The sequence below is a fragment of the Seriola lalandi genome, unplaced genomic scaffold (assembly GCF_002814215.2).
Source record: "Seriola lalandi dorsalis isolate HSWRI2012SDOR001 ecotype SW California unplaced genomic scaffold, Sedor1 jcf7180002054607, whole genome shotgun sequence".
NCBI classification, from domain to species: domain Eukaryota; kingdom Metazoa; phylum Chordata; class Actinopteri; order Carangiformes; family Carangidae; genus Seriola; species Seriola lalandi.
The window spans coordinates 10223-31290 of record NW_019525160.1 but is presented as its reverse complement, the minus strand read 5'-3'; the positions used below and the strand labels follow the sequence as shown (position 1 = coordinate 31290).

The 21068-nt window shown below is 41.1% G+C and overlaps 3 protein-coding genes across 3 annotated transcripts in view; all 3 read right to left on the bottom strand.

The window, feature by feature from the left end:
* Positions 1-3407, bottom strand: part of ints8 (integrator complex subunit 8) — a gene marked incomplete at its 3' end in the record, with an annotated part of 12830 nt that extends 9423 nt beyond the window's left edge. Inside the window, exons 1-8 of the mRNA XM_023419695.2 lie at positions 3258-3407; positions 2177-2315; positions 1792-1966; positions 1478-1618; positions 819-890; positions 642-693; positions 372-551; positions 12-124 (exon numbers count right to left, since the gene is read on the bottom strand). Of these exons, the coding sequence (XP_023275463.1) occupies positions 12-124; positions 372-551; positions 642-693; positions 819-890; positions 1478-1618; positions 1792-1966; positions 2177-2309 (866 nt within the window). The remainder of the gene's footprint in view (positions 1-11; positions 125-371; positions 552-641; positions 694-818; positions 891-1477; positions 1619-1791; positions 1967-2176; positions 2316-3257) is intronic.
* A 528-nt stretch (positions 3408-3935) lies between these two features.
* LOC111664891 (putative C-mannosyltransferase DPY19L4) lies at positions 3936-12350 on the bottom strand. Its single transcript, XM_087177510.1, has 19 exons — positions 11982-12350; positions 11639-11812; positions 10763-10887; positions 10592-10682; positions 10347-10468; positions 9847-9992; positions 9578-9701; positions 9356-9490; positions 8490-8621; positions 8279-8380; positions 8116-8189; positions 7825-7983; positions 7180-7299; positions 6957-7077; positions 6774-6830; positions 6607-6689; positions 6377-6509; positions 6023-6181; positions 3936-5818 (listed from the first exon to the last, which is right to left on the bottom strand). The coding sequence occupies exons 1-19, from the start codon at positions 12070-12072 to the stop codon at positions 5654-5656; spliced, it is 2313 nt and encodes a 770-aa protein (XP_087033636.1). The 5' UTR covers positions 12073-12350; the 3' UTR covers positions 3936-5653.
* A 929-nt stretch (positions 12351-13279) lies between these two features.
* LOC111664893 (uncharacterized) lies at positions 13280-17950 on the bottom strand. The gene is made up of 9 exons (XM_087177511.1): positions 17578-17950; positions 16285-16407; positions 15955-16077; positions 15709-15852; positions 15496-15618; positions 15191-15406; positions 14189-14335; positions 13898-14042; positions 13280-13816 (listed from the first exon to the last, which is right to left on the bottom strand). Exons 1-9 carry the CDS (start codon positions 17627-17629, stop codon positions 13804-13806), a joined length of 1086 nt encoding a protein of 361 aa, XP_087033637.1. The 5' UTR covers positions 17630-17950; the 3' UTR covers positions 13280-13803.
* Between the last annotated feature and the right edge of the window lie 3118 nt (positions 17951-21068).

Below are 21068 nucleotides of genomic sequence, written 5' to 3'. Positions count from 1 at the left end.
AAACCAGTAACTGCACCTTCTTCAACAGCTCCTTCGTCTGTCTGAAGTGATCTCTGGCTTTCTCGAAGGCCGGCTGGTCTGTGCAGGCTTGCTGGAAGAAAATACCTCCCAAATCATAATGCACCTGAAACACAGGACACGTGTCACACCAGTCACACCAGTCACACCAGTCACTGGAGTCCAGCTCACCAGCTTCACAATCACTTACTGTCAACTATCAAAATGAAACACAAGATGCTCGTTCTCTCTCAGATTCGATGCTGCGAACTGTCACTTCATGAATCCACAGACGTATTCTAATCGTTCTGTTACTGACTCTTTAATCTAAGACTGATCTGAATCTAAAAAATATTCCGCTGTGCTCGTCCAACCTGACAGTGCAGCTCATCGGCGCTGATGCGGAGGCCGGCGGTCGAGGACTCGGTCTCTCCGTTGGCGGCAGCATCAGCAGCGAGCAGGTCCAGAGTCCTCAGGGTGTGAACGTAGAAGTCTTTCTTCAGACGCAGAGCTCCTTCCAGGACGCTGATGGAGTCCGCCGCCTGCTCCTTCAGCTGAGGAGGGGGAGAGCGACGGAACAGGGTTCACTGAAACTCTTTCAAAAACCTAAATCTGTCTGAATCTGTTATTTCAGGTTAACTCACCACAGTGAGGATGTTTTCAGTCATTTCTTTCTCCTGCTGCACGATACTCAACCTGAGAAAACCAGAGGAAACCACTCACTCATGTTTTCATGCTATTCACACACACCTTTCATTGAATCTACACAGAGCTGAGTGAGTTTATTTGTTCTGTAACAGGGAGGAAGCAGCAGAACCCACATGTTCATCTGGTGAGGTCCAGGTTTGGTCTGTTTCTCTGGAAAGCTGCTGAGCACGATGGTTCTGATGGCCCTTTGAAAAGGTTCAAGAAAAGACAACATTTCAAAATTCTTTGTTACGTCACATGATTTAATAAAAACAAAGTGAGGATGTGTGACGTGATGCTGGATGAGTCTATGATGAGAGCGATGTGTTTTCTTTGGGACTGAATCTGCCTCTGGATTCTTGTTTCCTGTCTCCCTCTACTGCAATAAAAGCATAAAATCCTAAACCAAATGTGGACAAATGTATTTATTACAATGTGTGTTGTTATTTATCCAAGATGAAAAAACAACAGCAAGTATCTCACAACAATCACTGAGACTGAAGTTTCTGCACTGACCGTCACATTCTGCATCCATGTGTCAGATTTAAAGATCTTTTTGAATATTTGCACAAAAACCAGAAAATACATCACTGTTGATTTATATTGATCAAACCTGCAAAAACATTGTTGTGACTGTTACTCCTCCGTGAAAGTGTTTCCCTCTTACGTCTACATTTTTACGATGACTGAAGCCATTTAATCTCTCAATCAAGACAGCTGCAGAGTTTCACTGTGAACCGAGGATTTGACTGAAGTTCAGTCGGTGCTTCTGATCCGGTCTGTTCTCACTCACCAGCGGTTGTAGATGATGACAGCCATGGCGGTGGTGGGGGGCAGAGTGGAGAGGTCCAGGTCCACATGTTTCACCCCTGGTGGCACTTTGCTCACACACAGGAGCTCGTTCAGCAGCATGTTTAACACCGGGATGGTCAAGCTGACAGAGCAGAGGACATTTTTAATTTTACTTTCCTGTCAACTTTGTATCTCCAATTTTCTGGAAGAGAAGTTTTAGCATTTAAAAAATAAAAGCTGAATATAAGAGAAATCCAGCCAAAGATTTGTGGAATTACAATATGTCACCAATGTTGTATTAAAACACACACACACCCTTTCTCCAGTACTTCCAGATCCCACTTCATGTGAGCAGCGACCTTCAGAGCGAGCAGCTTCAGGGTGCGGTTCCTGCGGTTGTCTGCTGGAGGCTGCACCTGATTCTGCTCGTTCACTGACGGCTTCGACGCCTGCTCCAGGAACTGGATGATCAGCTGCACCGGTAACGGGTCTGTGGACAGAGATTTAATTAAACACCAACAGGCTCACAGCCCTGAAGGTTGCCACTCATTATTTTAAAAGCCAGTATTTCTGACATTAAACTCTCGAGCTACAAATACCACAATAAACTCTCCCGTTGTTTGTATCTGGCCATTTATCCACAGGAGTAAGACATGTTAATCACAAAACTAACTACACATGCCAGGGTACCAGCGCCGACCTGGGTTTGACTTCTGCAGGTGATTCTCCAACAGGCTGCCGTCCAGGAGGAACTCAAACCATGAAGTCTGAAGGGGGGTGCTGGGCCGACTGCTGATCACAGCCGCCACCCGGTCTGCTGCCTCAGCACTCATCCTCCCCTGTGAAGACAGATATGAAAATTAGTTTCATTTCTCAACACATCACCACGATCCTAATGGTAATAAGCAATTGTGGTTGAAGTTGGAGTTCAGTGTCCTGAAACAAAACAGTGAATGGAAGCTGAGCACATGCAGTTTAATGTTTAGGCACAAGATTAGTTCACTCATCTTGGACAGAACTACTGACTCTGTAGAAACAGTTGACTGAGCAATAATATCTCTGGGGGAACTTTGTCCAGTCACAGTGATGTGATCAAGAGGTTATCTTTACCTCTGGGTTAAAACATTAATATAACACATTGGGGAGATTTTCTATTGAAAACACGTGACAATATTATGTATATTTTCTGAATAAAAATATAAATAATATTCAAGATTCATCTGTCAGGGTTAGTTATAAAGTAGCTATAAATACACAATTAGCTAGGTGGCTCCTTATGATAGTAGAAGCTTCAACAATTATTCAATCAATCGATTAGTTGATTGGTTCTTGCTTCTTAAGTGGGAGGATTTGAGTCTTTAATTTGTCATGTATAATAATAAACTGATCATTTTGTGTGTGTTGGTGGAATAAAACTCGGTATCTCAAGAGATTGTGGGAACTTATAACGAGCATTTTTTCACCACTTTCTACTTTTTTAAAGAGAGAGAACGATTCATTTTTAATAGAAATAATTGTTAGCTAAATATTGACGTTCAGTTCAATGTTATGGCATGGGGATGTTTAATGTCATTCATGTTTAGTCCCGACTGGGCGGGGCTTTCAACTTTACAGTGGGAGGAACTGAATTAAGGTGGTTCGGGCTGCCAGTATATAAAATCAAGCGCACCCTTCCAGCCTTTCTCTGCAGTGTTTAGAGCGAACACAATCTGAGCTAATGTTTTAGCTAACTAGCTAAACTCTACAGCGCGGGCCGCTCATATAAAGACGGATTATCTTACCTTATCAGGTCAGAATGAACAAGCAGAAGATATAAGTGCTAAATCTGAACGAAAATCTCAAAGTAAAGGGCGGGAGCAGCTACATGGACTGTTTAGTTCTCACATAATTCATTCTCCGCTTCGCCATCGCTCCGCCGTACTTCCGGTTCCTCTGCGTCACCAGGGAGACACACAGTGCGCCACATTTGCGCATATTTATACTGTACGAGTGGAAGCGTCAATTAAACCAAATATTACGATACAAGCGTCACACTGAATAATATTGAATAATCAGTGTTTCACCCAGAAATAAAAAATAAAAGAGAAAATTGAAAATTAAGTTACGATAAAATACGGTTCCCAGACGGCAATTAAATGTTTGTTTTAAATAATGTACATATTAATATTATTGAAAATATTGCATTTATACTGTTAAATTGGAGAAAAACAAAAAATTCAAACACTTTTATAAGATAAAACAGTAACTTTAGGGAATGAGAGGAATGAGTAATTGACAAAATTCTAAATTAAAACACTTAAATGGGGCGGCCTGGGACAGGTTAATGAGCAGAGGCCCCTGGAACCAAACACCAGAAATCACAAGAAATATTTGACAACAGTAAAAAGACATTCGAAGCAGCACATACTTTGTAAAAAAAATAATAATAATTTGAATAAAATGCCAGCACTTTAAAGAGATCAATTTTGTATGAACTCATACACAGTTTTATTTTCCTTCAGTAAATCAATAAAATCAATAAAAACCTAATATTCACTACATGGCCGTTTGGAGACTTGCACGATAGCACCAGGAAGAATTTATCACAGAATACTTCAGGTAACAACCAGTGAGGGGGGGGGTCAGGATGATTGATAAAAATCTTAAGACTGGAACATGGCAGCTGTAAGGCATCCACATGAAGAGAACGATGGAGCAACAAATATGAGCAGCATCAGAAACACACAGATAGTCACAGATATTGTTGCTATTGTCCTGGATAATTCAGTTCCATCATGCCAGGCACCATGTGAAATTATATTTAAAGCATGGAGCTGATATCACAAGTCTGTTCTGTGTCCAATCCAAGATCCAATTTATTCACTGTCTGACAGTCGACCAAAGGAATCACATGACTGAGGGCGTCCAATCTGACAACAGAGATCTGCTCCCACCTGCCCCACTTCCCTGTTGCAGAACACATCGCACTATAAGCAGCATACAGAGAGGCAGCTTCCCCATCACAGCTCAGCACAGACACATGCACCGCATGAGTATTTCTGTGAGGAAACAAAGGCAGAACGTGACGAGAAGCAGCTGTGATTAATTAGCTCTTAATCACCGTTAGCTTCACATCAATAGATAACCGTACGACCTGAACATGTTGATATAAATTCATTATCAATGATCATGATTTGAGATCAAACTATTAGTGCCTAAGCAAGACATAGTTACCACATCGTTTAAGGATGAACTAAAACCAGCTCCTCGTGGTCGTATCCCTCCGCCACTCAAACTAGTTCCAGGTTACATCCCTGTTTATCCAGAGTCAGAGAAAATATCAACCATTTGTGTGAAATTTTGGCTCACTGTGACCTTGACCTTTGACCTTTAGCCACCAAAATCTAATCAGTTCATCCTTGAGTCCAGGTGAAGGTTTGTGCCGAACCTGAAGAAGTTCAGTCGTGGTGTTACTGAGATATCGTGTCCACGAGAATGAGACGGACGGACGGACAAACTGAAAACAAAATGGCCGCTCTAACCAATATTAGTATGTGAAAGTCTACTTTCTTTTTCGCTGTGGTCTCCTTGGAAACGAGGCTAACTTGAAGTAAGTAAATTGAGTTGACAGACTGATTATCAGAAGGTCGTGAGACATTAAGCTTTTAAAAACCTACATTTGTTATTTCAAGGCAACAAAAAAAGTCTTAAGAGTCTTAAAAATAAACGTGTAGGCAAAATTTGATTTGTGATCACAAGATAAAAACCCTAAAGATATGTCAGTAAGCACAGCTGCTCTGTCTCAGTCACCTCCCTTCATCAGTAACAGTAACACATGGCTTATAAAACTACAGTACAGTGATTCATATGGCAAACTCCACCTTCAACAAGGTCCACCTGTTGATTCAAACAAAGAGCTCAGCTGATCCCTGCTGGTTCAGATGTGCAGCTTCACCATCACCGACACACACACACACACACACACACACACACACGCACACACACACACACACACACACACACACACACTGCAGTCCTCCGTGTTAACATTGTGGACATGATGTGAGACACTGGAGAGAGGCCGAGCAAGGCTCAGTAAAGTGTAAAGTCTCAGCAGGGAGAGGGAGAGAGAGAGAGAGAGAGAGAGACAGAGAGACAGAGACAGAGACAGAGAGAGAGAGAGAGAGAGGAGCAGCTGTCAGTACTGGAACGAGATGACAGAGTTCACTTTGTAGACGTGGAACGAGCGGTTCCAGAAAACTCTGGTGAAGTAGTTTGTGTAGGGAGAGTAGTTCATCTTGATCTCGTGGCAGAAGCGTCCGTGCTTGGAGAAGGAGTAGATCTCTCCTTTGTCGTAAACAACCTGAACGGGACGAAAGGAGACGCAGCGTTAATGAGAGAGAAGTTACTTTTTATAAAATCAAACACTTTAAGACTCAACGTCAGATCCTGAGATTATTTTCAATGAACAGCTCCGACATGCGCCATTTAAAACACACTAAATATAACATGTGAAGATGAAGCTGTTTTACGTCGTCAGTTGTGGAACGAGAATAAATAAACTCACGTGTCCGTTGGAGATGTCGAGCAGGTCTTTGATCCTGCAGCCTTTATTCAGACTGAGCTCTGTACAAATGGACTCCTCGATGATCACGTAGTTCGTCTTTTGAGACGTCAGGATCTTGTAGATGTCCTCTGCAGATCTCATCGCGTACACCTGATAAGTCTTCAGGGGGAGACAGAAAGAAATGGATGTTAAAAGTCCTGGTCTAAATCTGTTAGAGCAAAGCTACTGTAACACCTGCTGTAATCTGGAGGAACATCATCAATCATCTAACATCAATAATTAATAATCTGTTCCAAATCTATAACTCCAGGTCTCTGAATCTTATTCTCATCACAGTCTGTGTCAGTCACTCACGTCTTCACTCCTCCTCAGCAGGTTGACGTCTGAGTAAAGTGGTAAACTGGTCACGGCTGAACCTGAACACAGCTTCACTGTTCCCAGCAGCTGAGGGCTTCCAGCAAACACAGCCGCCACCGGAGCCTGAGACCTGGAAGACGACGACACGTTATAAAGTCTTTCAAAGACGCAACGTACAGAGGGAGAAAGTCCATCGTTCAGAGGCTCCGAAGACGTCGATGTCTCACCTGATCCAGCTGATCAGCTCCACTGTGTCCGGGTCGTAGAACTCCTGCAGATCAGACAGCTCCGCTAAGACACGAGGGCAGTACTGCAGGACAGGAGAGACAACAGGAGTCACCACCTCACCTGTTCAGTGTCTGAGCGTTGAAAGAGTAAGAGCTGGAAATCTCACCTCTCTCCATAAACTGAAACCAATGATGGTGGGAACTGCCGTGCTCAGGATCAGAGACTGAAGGTTAAAGAAATAAACATCTTGATCAATAACTTAGATCCGATTCTTCTGCAGCTGTATGTTACTGTAATAATAATTCAGCAAGTCATGTATGTGTGAGTGTGCACGTTGTCCCAGACTGACCAGCACTACAGGGTGGATGGACTTCAGCTTGAGCCACTTGAACACCGTCATCCAGAGGTCTGGAGAACACACACCGAACGCTGTGAACATGCAGACGTACGGCGTCCACAGATACTTCATCCTGCGCGGAGAGGGAGAGGACACGGTCACGTGACGACGTGTGTCACGACCAAACAGTTACTATGGAAACGTGATAGAAATGTTCCATGTTCTAAGAACGTACCCATCAAACAGCAGAGTGAGACCTCCAAACAGCAACGTGTGAAAGACGTGGTAGATGACCTCAGGCTGCTCTCCTATTCGTCCGTCTTCTAGTCTGAGGTTGGTTTTCATTGGCTGACCGCTGAAAAGAAGCGAGAGTGACTTCAGCATCAGGACAACGAACCTACAGCCAAACACAGCGACATGACGAATCTCTAATGAATGTTGTCTGTCCATTATCATTTCACAGCTTCTTCTGGGACTGTTGAGACTAAAACAAGATTTCACAGCAGCTGTTCTTAAAAACTGTGATGTTTTCAGATGTTTTGCAAAAATTGCTGCTATCTTCATTAAAAACAATAATTATAATAATAATAATTCGTTAAAAATCGAAGGCAACTTGTTCCAGTGAGAATAGATCCAGGTGAGTGCAGAATCTGCTCCTCTGTTGTTACCTGTGTCTTCATCACAGGTACATCTGATCTTTATGATCAACTCATCAATTGATCAAGATATAACGTAAAGCCCCCGTCGTTCTGAACGTCTTCACACGTCTTTAACAGTCACATGTCACACGTGTGTGCAGCTCCACAACACGCTTCAACACCACAAACAAGGAAGTGAGTACGGTGACACCTCTGTCATATCAGTGACTCGGGCCTCTGACCTGAGTCTCCTGTAGATGGTCTGCAGGGTGGACAGCAGGCAGACCGTGAGCACCAGGAGGTAAAAGGGAAGGACGGAGGCCTGCGTCAGTCTCAGGAATAAATCCTGCCTGGGTGTCTGGAGACTCTCTTGGCAAAGGAGGAAGTTGGTGACAAAGTCGCTGACACAGAAGAAGAGATTGTTATTAGATTACATTATACAGATATTGAATAATACGGATACTGTTCAAATACACAATGAAACCGTTTATTCAAGCAGAAACTTTGAATGAGAGTGAAGGAGTGAGACTCACGTCGTCGTGTTGAGCCCAAATTTTACTTCAAGGAACTTCAATATGAAGTCGCCTTCACTGACGGGGAGAAGTTTCTGTGGAAGGAAAACACAAACAGCCACAATCAAATGATTTTAACTTCTTCTGAAAGTGGAACGATGGAGTCGTGTTCGTGCGGCTTTACCTTGACTAAATAACTGAAGGTGATCCCGGTGGTGAAGACCAGGTGGAAGTGTAGGAAGAGCTTCATCACTCTGGCCACCAGAGGACCCACCTTCATCTTTTGCTGAGACAGAAACGCAGGAAAAACATTTTTAATGAGAGAGAGAGAAAGGTAGAAAAAAAAAACAGACTGACATCAGGTGCCTGTAATATGAGGGAGCAGCTAACTCTACCTGGAAGTACCTCGCGAGCACTGAGCCAATCAGGAGGCTGAGCAGCGGCGAGCTGAGCAGGGTCGTGTTCTGGAACTGGAACAGGTACGCCAGGAACAAGGAGCTCAGGTACACTTTGTGGATGTCAGCCATCTGTGCAGAGCAGAGACGGAGGGATGATGGAGGGAGAAGAACAGCCGGCAGGAGAGAGACAGGTAGGACGACTGTGAGCTCACACAGGTGTGTTTACCTGCTGAATTTTCAGAATATGCATCTGTTCTTGAACATTTTAATCTCATTAAAACTAAGTAGAAAACAAGATTTTTCTCTCTTTTTTTTTTTTTTTTTACACATCTCACATTTACAAATATTATGTTCAAACTACCACGTTCAATTCATGTTTATGAATTCATTAAAAGCACAAACAAGAAAATTTGCTCAGTCCATAAAATCTGTGGCTCTTAATCAAATCATCAAGTTCAAAGAGTTTACAGCTTTTCCAAGAGAACAAAAACTATGACAACTCACTACTATTTCTTCAGCAGGTGCAATGACTGTCTGGAGCTTTTAGTTTGTGGACAAAGCCATGCTAGCTGTTTCCCCCTGTTTTCAGGCTCCATGCTAAGCTAAGCTAAGCTAACGTCTCTTGGCTGTAGCTTCATATTTAGCGTACACGCATGAGAGTGGCAACAACTGTCTAATTCCCACAACGTCAAACTATGTTTCATCAGTGAAAGCTGAGCGGCTGTGGTCGGTAAATAGAGGAATAACTTTCACAGGTTACAGTGACTTACGGTTGAAGAGTTGTACATTAAAGCCGTATATTAAAAACACATGGAGGCTGAATGTGATTGAACAGTCCCAACAGGCCGTGGTGATGGTGTTACCTTACGTGACGGCACCAGGTCAAAAGAGTCGAGCAGGAAAAGACAGAGGCCTTGGATGAAGAGCACGTAGTGACTGTGTTCCCAGACCAGGAGGAAGGTGAAGGTGGTGGCACTCATGGTGAGATAGCAAAACATCTAAAGAGAAAGCGTTTATCAGCACGTGACCCAGCTTTGATTCTGCTGTGTATTATTATTATTATTATTATATACAGTATATATTACCTCGGTGGCAGAGCTGATGTTGTTGCTCAGGAATCCGGTCAGAGCTGCCACCTGACAGGAGAAGTACGGCAGAGCCCAGTTGTCCCGCAGAGGAACAGCATGGTCCACTTTGGATGTGTCTGGTCTGAGGGAGAACAGAGGAAGAGTCATAAAGTTAGAGAGAGGACAAGTCACAGAAAAGCAGAAAGAAAAGGAGCGAGCATGAGACATGAGACAGGAGGGTCACTGAGACTTTTATCTGTCTTAAAAACGTAAAGAAGTCCCCTCACCTGTTGATCACATACCAGGCCACAGCCAACATGCCAGCCACCCAGGTGCCGCTCATCACCCAGCTGCACACAAACAGGGCGGTGACGTAGACGGCCTGGAGGCCGAACACCGCTCCGATGTAGAAGTAGATCGGCTCCATGAAGTCCTGCAGGTGCAGAGACAGAAACATCAGATAGTTCACTGTTTTCTTTTAACAGCTTTGAACTAACGCCGCCAAGACCAGGAATCCACAGTGTGTGGACACTGGTGTGCTAATAGGTAAGACGTGCTACTGGCAAAACACCTGATGAGTCTGTGTTGTTGTGAGCATCGTTATTGAGTCTTCTTTAGTGAGGCACAGAGACAAAACAACTGTATTTTATGACTAAAGAGTGAAAGTTTCAGCAGATAATCTTCACACCCTGAGGTTTTACTCCAGATGTGGAGGCAGTTTGTATCTGACCTCTGGTGACCTTAAGGGGTCATTGACAGAAGTTGATCAAACAGTAAAATAACACACCTGGCTCCCGGTGACTCTGTATATGAAGCTTGTGATGAGCTCCGGATACAGAGACAGACGCTCCACTGCATTGATGGTCTGACCTGAAACTGTCCTGTTATCGATCATCAGCTCATAAAACCCTGGAGAGTAAAAGAAAACAGAGGAACAGAGTTGATTAAAGTAGAAGAGAGTGAAGATCAGAGCAGAGAAGATGTTGTAGTTAAACATTATTTCTTTAACAGAAGCAGAACAGATGCATGTACCTCTTTCAAAGGATGGTGCTGCCAGCATGTGCTTGTAGTAGTAATAATAGAGCCCACTTCCTGCTTGGAAGGTGATTTCACGTTCCAGCTCCTGAGACACATTGAACTGAATTTTTAGACTTGATGTGAGATGGCAGTGAAGTGGAAGCACACTCAGTCAAAATATCCCACCTGTCTAGTTGAAAACCAGAACTTCCTGTCGTGATATGTGGAGAGATACACGGCGTAGAGCATGCCGCAGGCAACTGCCGCCAAACAGCCGAGGAACACCCTCAACAGACGCTGCAGAAAACCAGCTGAGGAGCACAAACAGTAAACGTCACATATCACAACATGATTAATGTGTTAACGACACTTTCTGACTGTCAGACCTCAGATAAGTTTACACTGAAACTGTCCTGTCACACCATCGAGAGACCGAGTCACTGGTTTTAAAGGTCAAATGCAAATATTTCTCTGCACACGACCTACAGGTAGATCTTCAGATATGACACATGAGGCATGACATGGGACACAGTTAAGTAAGTACAGCGCTGTGCAATCGTTTTAGACGCCAGAAGCAAAGTCAAAAAGTTTTTATTTTTCAATTATCTTGCAGTAAACGGAAATCAATATTTGCCGTGACCATGCTTTGAATTTAAATCAGAACCAGATCACCTCAGTATACCTGCACAGTTTTTCTAGGCACTTAAGACGTAGGTTGTTCAAAGCTGTCTCAGTGTCTTCTTTTTGTGATGATGAAACCATCTACTGCAGGACTCGATTGGAGGATCTCTGATGCTGTTGCATGATGGATAAGAATCTAAACATCTAAAGTTTCTAAAGCTTGCACAGTGCTGTACATGACTATTTTAATTCTGTGGCTTATTTGACAGTTGTGTCAAGTGACACAGCTCCACACAGATCACCTGATCATCAGTCAAGCATTAAAAGTAGGAGTAACAGAGAACTGGCACTGATGTTGCTTTAAAAGTTTTGTTTTGTGTAATAAAGTATTTAGTAGTGATACAGGTGTTCTGATATGTTATACGTAGGAAATAAACTTACAAGTAGAAGAACTCTTGGATCTTTTGACAGATGTCCTGGGTCTGGTTGATTCTTCCTGTTTATGGAGACCGTCCTCTTCTTTAACTTCACCTTCATCCTTCTGCTGCAGGTCATCACCTGCTCCACCGCTGGACACACTCCCCCCATCCTCTGCGCTCACCGGCTCATTCACACCTGCTCAGGTGTCACAACAGACAGTCTGACTGTGACAGTATCGATACAGACACCTACTGTAGATCTCACTTTATATTTCTCTGGGAAACTTATCTGAACTCACTGGATGTGTGTGCACAGCAAGCTAACCGGTGTTCAGTTAGCAAACCGCTAAGTTAGCTCAACTTACGTTCGGTCTGCGGCTCTGGCTCATTTTGGCGCCTTTCTGCTTCTTCATCTCCTGCCAAAGTCTCTGTTTTCCGACATCTTAACTCAGTCATGACGAGATGAAATTAATCCGAGAGGAGTCTGATGTGTTGAGACAGCAGCATGCTAGCTAACAAGCAGTTAGCTAGCCCCCAGACACCGATCAATACTTGGCTTTACGGTCCGTCTGGCAGGTGACAGGTCGGGCTACAAGTTTCTCTTCTGTAGATTAACTTTTCTTTACGAAGTCACAAACTAACACGAAGAGCTGCTGTATTTACTGTAATGTTGATTCTGCTGGAGGACTCAACTTAACACCGCAGCTGCCGGGTTGTGACGCAGACATGCCGGAAGTTCCCGACGGCTTCAGAAAGCAGCGAAGAAGAACGAAGACCAAACTTCACTACAAATTGTAGAAAACTAAAAACGTCAAATTTTCAATTCCTTCTTGAATATTACACCATTACATTAATGCCTGCGTTCATTTTAAGGCGTTATTTTCTTACATTATCTTATATCCTACTCACGCTTTTACTTGTTTATAATAATTCATGTTTTTAGTGCTCAATTAGTCTAGAAAGTTAAACGACTGAGTTATGAATTAATCCGGTTTCGCTTTTCAGTTTTTATATCACGTTTTGCTGAATCAACAGAAAAAAACAACGGTTAAATATCGAATAATTGGACAATTGAACTCATCACCTTTGGCTTTAGAATATTGTGACCGAAGCTTTTCACTATTTTCTGGAATTTCATGGACTAAACAATTAACTGAGAAAGTGAATGACTGACCAATTAATTGATTGTTAATTTAAGATAAACGTTTAAAATAAAATTCTAAATTAAAAGTATCACCTGTCAGTTGCAGCTTTAGCTTTAAGGAGGTAGTCAACTTAATTTACCAGGTAACTGCAAAAAAACAAAACAAAAACACAAAAAAAGACACGTGTAAACCTGATGCCAGGTTCTTGAGTTAAGAGCTGGATGGAGGAACCCAGACACCCCCACTGTTACCCCAAATATGTCCAAAGTGAACTTAGAATTTCTATTAAAAGTGACATAAAAAGGGTGAATTTAGTTTTCTAAAATACCCTGCATTATATACCGGTTAATGGTTGGATTGGACGGTTGCTGCAGCATCGTAAAGCTCTAGTAATGAGTGTAAAAAATTATCTTGCCTCAGTCTCAATGCTACTGGAAGGAAAATGTCAGACGCAAATGAAGAACAATAATTGTGGGTGTGAGGTGAATCAGCTGAAATAGAGACTGACTCACATCGTATGAATTTTCTAAGGTAACACAGTTTAATGCAACACAAGAGGTTTTGACTGCTGCATGCTGATTGTACAATTAATATGAAAGCAGAGGTTTAAATTACATCAATGATTTTTAATTAACTATCTTAAAAATGAAAACCAGAGGAAGCAGCTGATGTGAGCAACAAGCATAAATAGTAAAACAACATATAAGACTGGGCGTAAAATCTGAGGAACCTGCAAAACCTGGTCCAAAACCTAAAAACTGGAGTAAAAATACGACCACCTTAAAAGAACATGTACGTATATAAAACACACAGTACCTTCACATGAACACTAATTCATTTTTTTTTAGAGAGGTGTCTCTCTGTGGGATTTACAACACTTTGGGAAGTTCCTCAAATGTGGAGCCACTAATTGGTTTGAACTTCCAGATCCAGAAGCTGAAAAGTGACAATAAAGAGTAATTCATTCCTTTATGATTCTAACGCTTATTCCTCTTCTGATGTTTCCTCTGAATCCTCCAATTTCTCCTTTGTGGGCTTTTCGTCATTCGCTGTCTCTGTTTAGGAGAAAAAGAATCATTTTTTAATTTTGAGCTTTTATTAAGGCATCAGTAATCACTTCGTTATGTAATCAGTACCTGTTCTGCTTTTTTGTCAGGCTTCCTGTTGGTCCGCCATCGTCACCATCACACCTCTCCAGTATTATTCTCAGGATCTTGGTAACTTGTGGGTGTTTAGCTGCTTTGATTAAAGGTTCATCATCTGAACTGTTGCTTGACAAATCTGAAAAAATATTAATAAAAACAAGATGTCATTCAACTATAGAAGAAAATTCTTCAAAACACAAGCATTATTTTTCCTGAGAGGTTTTACTGGACATCTTAATCTTATGAACTGGCCTCTACAACTACGGTCGCTCTGATCTTTACCTAACACAGGCATCTTTCTTGGCTTTCTGGGACTGTTCCTCTTCTTCGGAGCTGCGGCCTTTGTTTTGGTCTTGGTTTTCCTGCCAGTGTTGATCTTTTTCACAAGGTTAATCAAGGGTTCATCATCTGGGCTTTCATCAGACTGTCCTGCCAAACAACAGTCACAGCAGCAGGGATTAATGTAAGTTTGTTCTCATCATTGGCAGGGACGCAACAACCTCGTCACCCCTCCAAAACAAGGAGGACTTTTTAATGCTGGTAACCAAAGTATTTATCAACATATAAGATCTGAATTTACTTCCAGAAATGTATTTACATTTAAATAAAACTGACAGTAACAGATCAAAGACTAAAACTAAAAAAAATTGCCATGTTATAATAATTTACAAGTTAACATCAGAATAGGTGGACTGTGGTTACGTTAAATATAAATTAGTAATTTACAATTATTCCGTAATAGTGTATATTTAATCACACTATCATTTTGCACCCTGAAGATGAAACTACAAAATCATTCATTCATGCAACGTTTTCATGGGATTTCTCGACAGAAATTAAACTCATACTTTGATTTATCCACCATTTTATATTATTTAATATATAAATATTTTACATTTACTAGCTAGCTTCCTGACTGCTAGCCAGCAGCAGCCAGGGTTAACTTGCTAGTTAACGCTAGCTAACGTGGTTAAAGAACATGAGTTGACATTTTTCCGGGGACGTCAGGTTCCACTGTGATGTCATCACGTGACGTGATCCTTCAGAAAGGCCCCCGCCCTTTCAGCCAATCAAATTCTAGCGTGTCTGAATCGGTTGTCTTGGAGACGTATCCTCTTGGACGGTACGTCAGAATGATCTAACATTACTTCACTCACATATTGGCAGGGACATTTCCCTCCCGTCCATGTGCAGACCTACGCCCTCGATCTAATGTGTCTAGTTCGGTCTGTAGGATCAGGTGTGTCACATGATGTTGTGTTCATGTCCTGCTCTCTTTTGTACCGTGTGTCTTTTTTGACGCATCACGTTGAAGTACAGTCGTCCTCTTTGTGTTTCTCCTCACTGGTTTCTTGTTACTGGTGATGATTTTCCTCATGGGCTTATAATCTTCATCATCTTCATCATCATCATCATCATCATCATCATCATTATCAACATACACAACATCATCATCATCATCATTGTCAACATCATGGTCATGGTCATCAGAGCTGCTGTCTGCGGATGTGAAATACAAGAGTTTACTACTTGTGATCAAGCTGAATATAATGAATTCCTTGTGTCAGTGTAATGAGAGAGCTGCCGACCTTTTCGTGATTCGTCTTTAAGTTTTGTTTTCTTGTTGGTTGCTTCAGCAGCCTTCGTCCTCATCTTTATTGCTACCAGTGTTTCATCGTCTGAGCTGTCACATGAAGACTCTCTACATTTAACTAGAACAGACAAAACGTATTTATTTTTTGTTAAAGATGCAATGAGAGAAGTATTTTAGATGTGTTCAGATTTCCACATTTCACACCTACCATTTTTCCTCGCCATGCTCCTTTTGGATTTTATAGCTGTGGCTGTTTGTCTAGACGGTGTGACGGCTGCCTTTCTCTGGGGTCTGGATTTAAGTTTCTTGGCAATTTCACTCAGAGGCTCTTCATCCAAATTTTCATCATCATCTGGTGATTCCGTAATAATATAAAATCAAATGTAAGTATCAGCTGCAGAGAACGGCTGCTTTCTGCTGATGCTGCAGGTTCATGGAGGGAAATTTCTCTTACCTTTTTTCTTTGTGTCCACAGATTTCTTTGGAGACACTGAGGAAGGCTTCTTAGCAGTTTTGGAGGACACTTTGGCGATCTTACTCAGAGGCTCATTGTCGGAGCTATCACCTGTGTTCAAATCTGGAAAAGGTGCATAAAGCAAACTTTACAGGTAATCTCTCTTGGAGGACACTTTGGCGATCTTACTCAGAGGCTCATTGTCGGAGCTATCACCTGTGTTCAAATCTGGAAAAGGTGCATAAAGCAAACTTTACAGGTAATCTCTCCGGACACAGATCAACACATCACTGCTGCAGAATAGTTACAGATAGACGGTGATGTAATCACCTGCGTTCTTATTTGTGCCATTAGATCGGGACGATGTGTTTTCTTTTTTCTCAGGTTTCTCAGCAGCTGCAGAGGTTGTTTTCTTCTTTATCAGCGGCTCATCATCTGAGGAGTCATCAGAAGCTACAACAGGAAATATTGACATATAAATTTACCACCTTTTGATTTCAAAAGGCCACAATATGCCCAGTTGAAAATACAGTGGAAACTGCTTATAGTGATCAGTCACAGTGATCGGCCGCTGATGTGGCCATTTGCCTTTCTTTGACAGTAAAGGCTGATAGGAAAAATAGAAGTAAAGACAAATTAGGATGAAAAGCTAGAAATGTTCCCTGTATGTGTCTCAGATACAGAGACGTTAATAAATGAGCAGCAAATTTAATATTGTTGTGGGTAGTTTAATACTCAGTATATGTATCATATGTTAGAAGCTGATTGTACATTAAGTAAAAATGCCAAACGTTCGCTGGTTGCAGCTTTTCAATTGTGAGGAAATTACAATGCTCATTTTTCACTATTATCTTACAGATATCAATTGTAAATTTGAAAAAAAACTAATTGACAAAACAATTAAGAAAGTAATTGTCACATTAATCAAAAATGTAATCATATTTTATAAGTTGATCATATGCTTTGCACAAGTTAACTTTAGTTGTCAGATAAATGTACTGGAGTAAAAAGTACAAAGTTTCTGTATGACATGTCCTGAAGTATAAGGTACTATTAAATGGAAATACCTCAATAACAGAAGTACGATAGACAGTAGTGGAAAAAGTACTATCCAAATACCACAATGTAAAAATATTCAGTTACAAGTAAAAAATTAAGTAAAGGTCGACATTCAAAATTTTACTTGAGTAAAAGTACATACAGTACGTATTACCACCAAAATGTATTTCTGAAAAAGTAAAAGTGCTCATTTTGCAGATGAAATTTTTGACCCCAAAGATCCTGAAAGATGAGACACGAGGTAATATATGAGATATTTAATGCAAGTTATTATCTTGTAAATTAGTTGAGCTGATTTCCACCAAAGTTTATTACAAATACAACCAGTACTATCATTTAAAACTTACTTTGCTGCAGGCCAAACAAACCGCTAAAACTCGCATTAGCCTGGTCTGAACCTGAAGTTATTGAATCTGATCAGTGTAAACTCCAACATCTTCACTGTGTTAAACAGAAGCTAGCTGCCGTGAAATCAATGCTTCATCAACTTAGCTCTTAGCTACAACGTCGTCCACTAAAACGTCGTAATAAAAAACGTAAAAATAACATTGATTATCTAACTACCTGGAGAGTCATGTGCCACTGCAGTGGGTAAGTCAGCTGTGCAGGAATCCATTGTGTTGCTCAGTGTAAGTTAATTATGTTCTTCATCCATAAGGCGCCAAGTCGTTCGACTGTTGTTAGCTTATTCCTCTTCTTTTAGAACAAATGTTAGCTCAATGTTAGCTAAGTTCGCGCTCTGCTTTCAGCTGGTTGTTGTTTTTTGCCACCGAGTGTGTTCGTCCACCGACCTACAGCTAAAGTCACTGTACAACAGAGCGTCATTAAACACGTTTAAAAAACAGTTTCTCCAGTTTAGTAAGTAATGTGGTCCCAGTTCACGACTGGTGTGTTTTCTTCCGTTTCGTTTTTGGAGTAAGGCGCTGGGTCGAGTGTTGATGACGCGTCACGACGTCATTGGTTTACTGCCTTCAGGAATTGCCCAGCAACATCGCCCTCGGGCTCTGGTACAACCAACAGCTCTTTTTCTCCTGATCATAGAACATCTCTTTTATTTATTGTAATTAAACCAGGACATTTTGGGAAGCTTTCCAGTATTGGATGACATGTAATAATCACATTGTTTTAACTCTGAGATATGAAAATATAAAATTTGGTCTTCAAATGGAAAACAAAAACATGGAGTTTGGGAATGAAAATACTTTAAGCAAAATATTTTAGAAATAAATGCCTGTGGTTTTCTTAAAAACCACACCTATATTTTATGCTTATTTAAATGAAATAATACTGTATATAAAATATATGAAATGCTGTAATAGTAAAAAGGCCCATCATCTCCTATTTTGTCCCTTTTATTTTTGTTTTATATGTATAATTGTTTAAGTTTTTTCCCTTATTTTTCTTATTATTTATCTATTTTTCCATTTTCTTTCCTCTGATCTATATTTATATTTGTATTACTGCTTGCTCAGTTGTTCCTACAGCTTCTGCATTTATCCTGAATGTGATTTGTGCCTTTTCGACTGTTGATTGTCATAAAAAAAATTTTTTTTATTTGTTCTTCTGGTGTTATTTGGGTTTATTTGGCGGTTGGCAGACAGTATTTTGGTGCATTCCTGCCACCTTCTGGTGTGCGAGCGTAGTCCACTCTCAGCAAACAGCTACATTCAGTTCATGGTTCAGCAAAAAGTGAATAGGTTCATGCACAACACTGGATGACACAGCACAACAGGAAGGAGCTCTGTCTCCACTGACACTGTTTCCATGGGCTGATCTGCATGGTCAGAGCGAAACACAGGTTCATGTGACCTGTGAGTGTGTCTCAGCTGGCTGAGGTGACACCAACACAGGAAACAACTGCCTTTTCTGTGAAGGTGGAATGGTTAAGAAACAAAACCACGGCAATTACTACTATAGGTTATAATAATATAATTTTTGGTGTATTACTAGAGGACATAAAATCGGACCTAATGAACGATTTTTTGCTCATTTTAGCAAATTATTTTATCCATAAGGCTAAATTTATAAAGTCCCCACAGATATTCACGTCGTATTATAATGAATTAAAACTATATATACTTAGTCCGTGAAATTAATAAAATCTAAACAAATGCAATATCTTTTTATATTATTAGAAAACGACCTCACTATTGAATATGTAAGTTTTTATTTTTATTTCATATTTGAATATTTTGATTTACTCTGTTTATATTTAGTTTGTTGTTGTTTTGCGCTTTTGTACCTAATTTATTGTCACTGTGTAAATGTCTCTAATGTAGTGTTTATTCATACTACTTGTCTTAAAGTTTGTAAATTCAAAATTTACAAAAAACAAACAAAAAACAAACACAAGCAACACATGCAGTGAGTGTCCAAAGGTCAGAGGTCACTGTGCTGATGATACAAGAATAACTCAATCATTAATCAAAAATGTCCTTTATTCTAACCGTCACCTTTAATCAGTCGTGGTCTGTCACATGTGATTGGTGGACACTGATTAGATTGGCTGATCTGAGTCACATGACTCAACTGAGCAACATGAACAGGAAATGAAACAGTCACTGACAGATTGGACTGAGAACAGACACAACATGATGAGCTTTGGCAGTTTTTCAAAATACTAATAATAAAATACGACTGTAGGTAGTGGGGTTGTTTATGACATGCATGAATGTACCATTTTAAATTTATACAGCACATGACAGTACAAAAGACGTAATATGTACAGCACTGATTCAAACACTGACTGGCGTCACGTCCACAAAACCCATAAAAACCCCCAAAACACACAAAACCCCCCCCGACCCCCAGATTCCCTCCCAGCTCTGTGCTGATGTCTGAACATCAGTGGATGTGAGGTTGCTTGGAAACAGCAGCTGAACAAAACATCATGTTAGATGTCCTCATGAGGAACTCTTCAGTCAACACGGATGAGAAGCCAGGGGAGCGTTTCTACGTTTCCATGGCAACCAAGCGTGCAGGTAACGAGCAAAGATACAACCAATCATTTAAAAAAACAAAACAAAAAAAAAAACAGAGACTACATGAGATTGTTTTATGAAGATCAAGAGTGTTCAGGATATTTGTGAGTGAAGTGCACCTGAGACTGTGAGTACGCCGTGACATCACTGCTTGGGACAGGTGGAGCAAAGGTGTCTTGTGACCACACCCACCCAAAGCTGAAACTTTCCATTTTGTGGTGAAGTCATCGTTTTAAAGGGGCCTGAGGTTTATTCCAGCTCAGGTACGATAACACTGTGTTCACCTCAGGAATTCATCATGTGATGTCACTAAAAATATGTCCAATGGGGTGTGACCACAGTAACCACCAATAACAATCCACCAGGAGAACTGAGAGTGCTCACAGCTGGGATAATTACAGGGGTCAAAGTTGAAGTGGGGGGGTGGGGGGTGTCTCATTCATCAGCTGTCTCACCTGTTTGTGGTGATGTCACTGGTCTCAGATCTCAGCTGTTTTCACTTCATGATCATAACTGACAGAAAACAAAATGTCGGTATTAACAAACTATCATTTTCTTATTAGCTGAACTTCATGCGTTTGTGTTTTTCAGGCTTCACAGGACAACATTAAAACAAGAATACACACACATTTATATTTATATTTATAAATATATATATATATATATATATATATATATATTTATATGTGTGTATGTACGTCTCTAAAACATTGGCATCAGTGTAAACGTCATGGAAGACTTGGACATAAATTTAGCTTCACATTTTCTGTAAATACAGTTCCACAAAGCTCGTGTTATCAAATCAGTTAGGATCCAGATCCAGTCTGACCCTCAGAACCAGAACCAGAACCAGAACCAGAACCTGAACCATGAAAGCCACGTGTCTTCAGTGAGTTTATTTCGTCATGAAGAGAAGTTCATCAGACGTCCCAGGCACTTCTGCGACAGTGTGTAACACTTCGTCATCCATCTCACTTGAACAGTGGAGCATTTCCCCTCAGTGATCCGACCCTCCAGGACCAGGACCAGGACCAGGACCTGGACCTGGACCTGGACCCAGCTGCCCCCCCCCCC

Bases quoted from the DNA above. Each gene is read 5' to 3' on its own strand.
- LOC111664893 (XM_087177511.1), bottom strand. From the start codon at position 17,629: ATGGATTCCTGCACAGCTGACTTACCCACTGCAGTGGCACATGACTCT. The intron at 15,853-15,954 runs GTAAGAGAAATT...CGGAATCACCAG, and splicing joins TGTGGACACAAAGAAAAAAG to ATGATGATGAAAATTTGGAT. The intron at 15,407-15,495 runs GTCGGCAGCTCT...TCACATCCGCAG, and splicing joins TAAAGACGAATCACGAAAAG to ACAGCAGCTCTGATGACCAT.
- LOC111664891 (XM_087177510.1), bottom strand. From the start codon at position 12,072: ATGACTGAGTTAAGATGTCGGAAAACAGAGACTTTGGCAGGAGATGAA. The intron at 10,683-10,762 runs GTGGGATATTTT...AATGTGTCTCAG, and splicing joins TCTGGTTTTCAACTAGACAG to GAGCTGGAACGTGAAATCAC. The intron at 6,831-6,956 runs GTCAGTCTGGGA...TTTAACCTTCAG, and splicing joins CCATCCACCCTGTAGTGCTG to TCTCTGATCCTGAGCACGGC.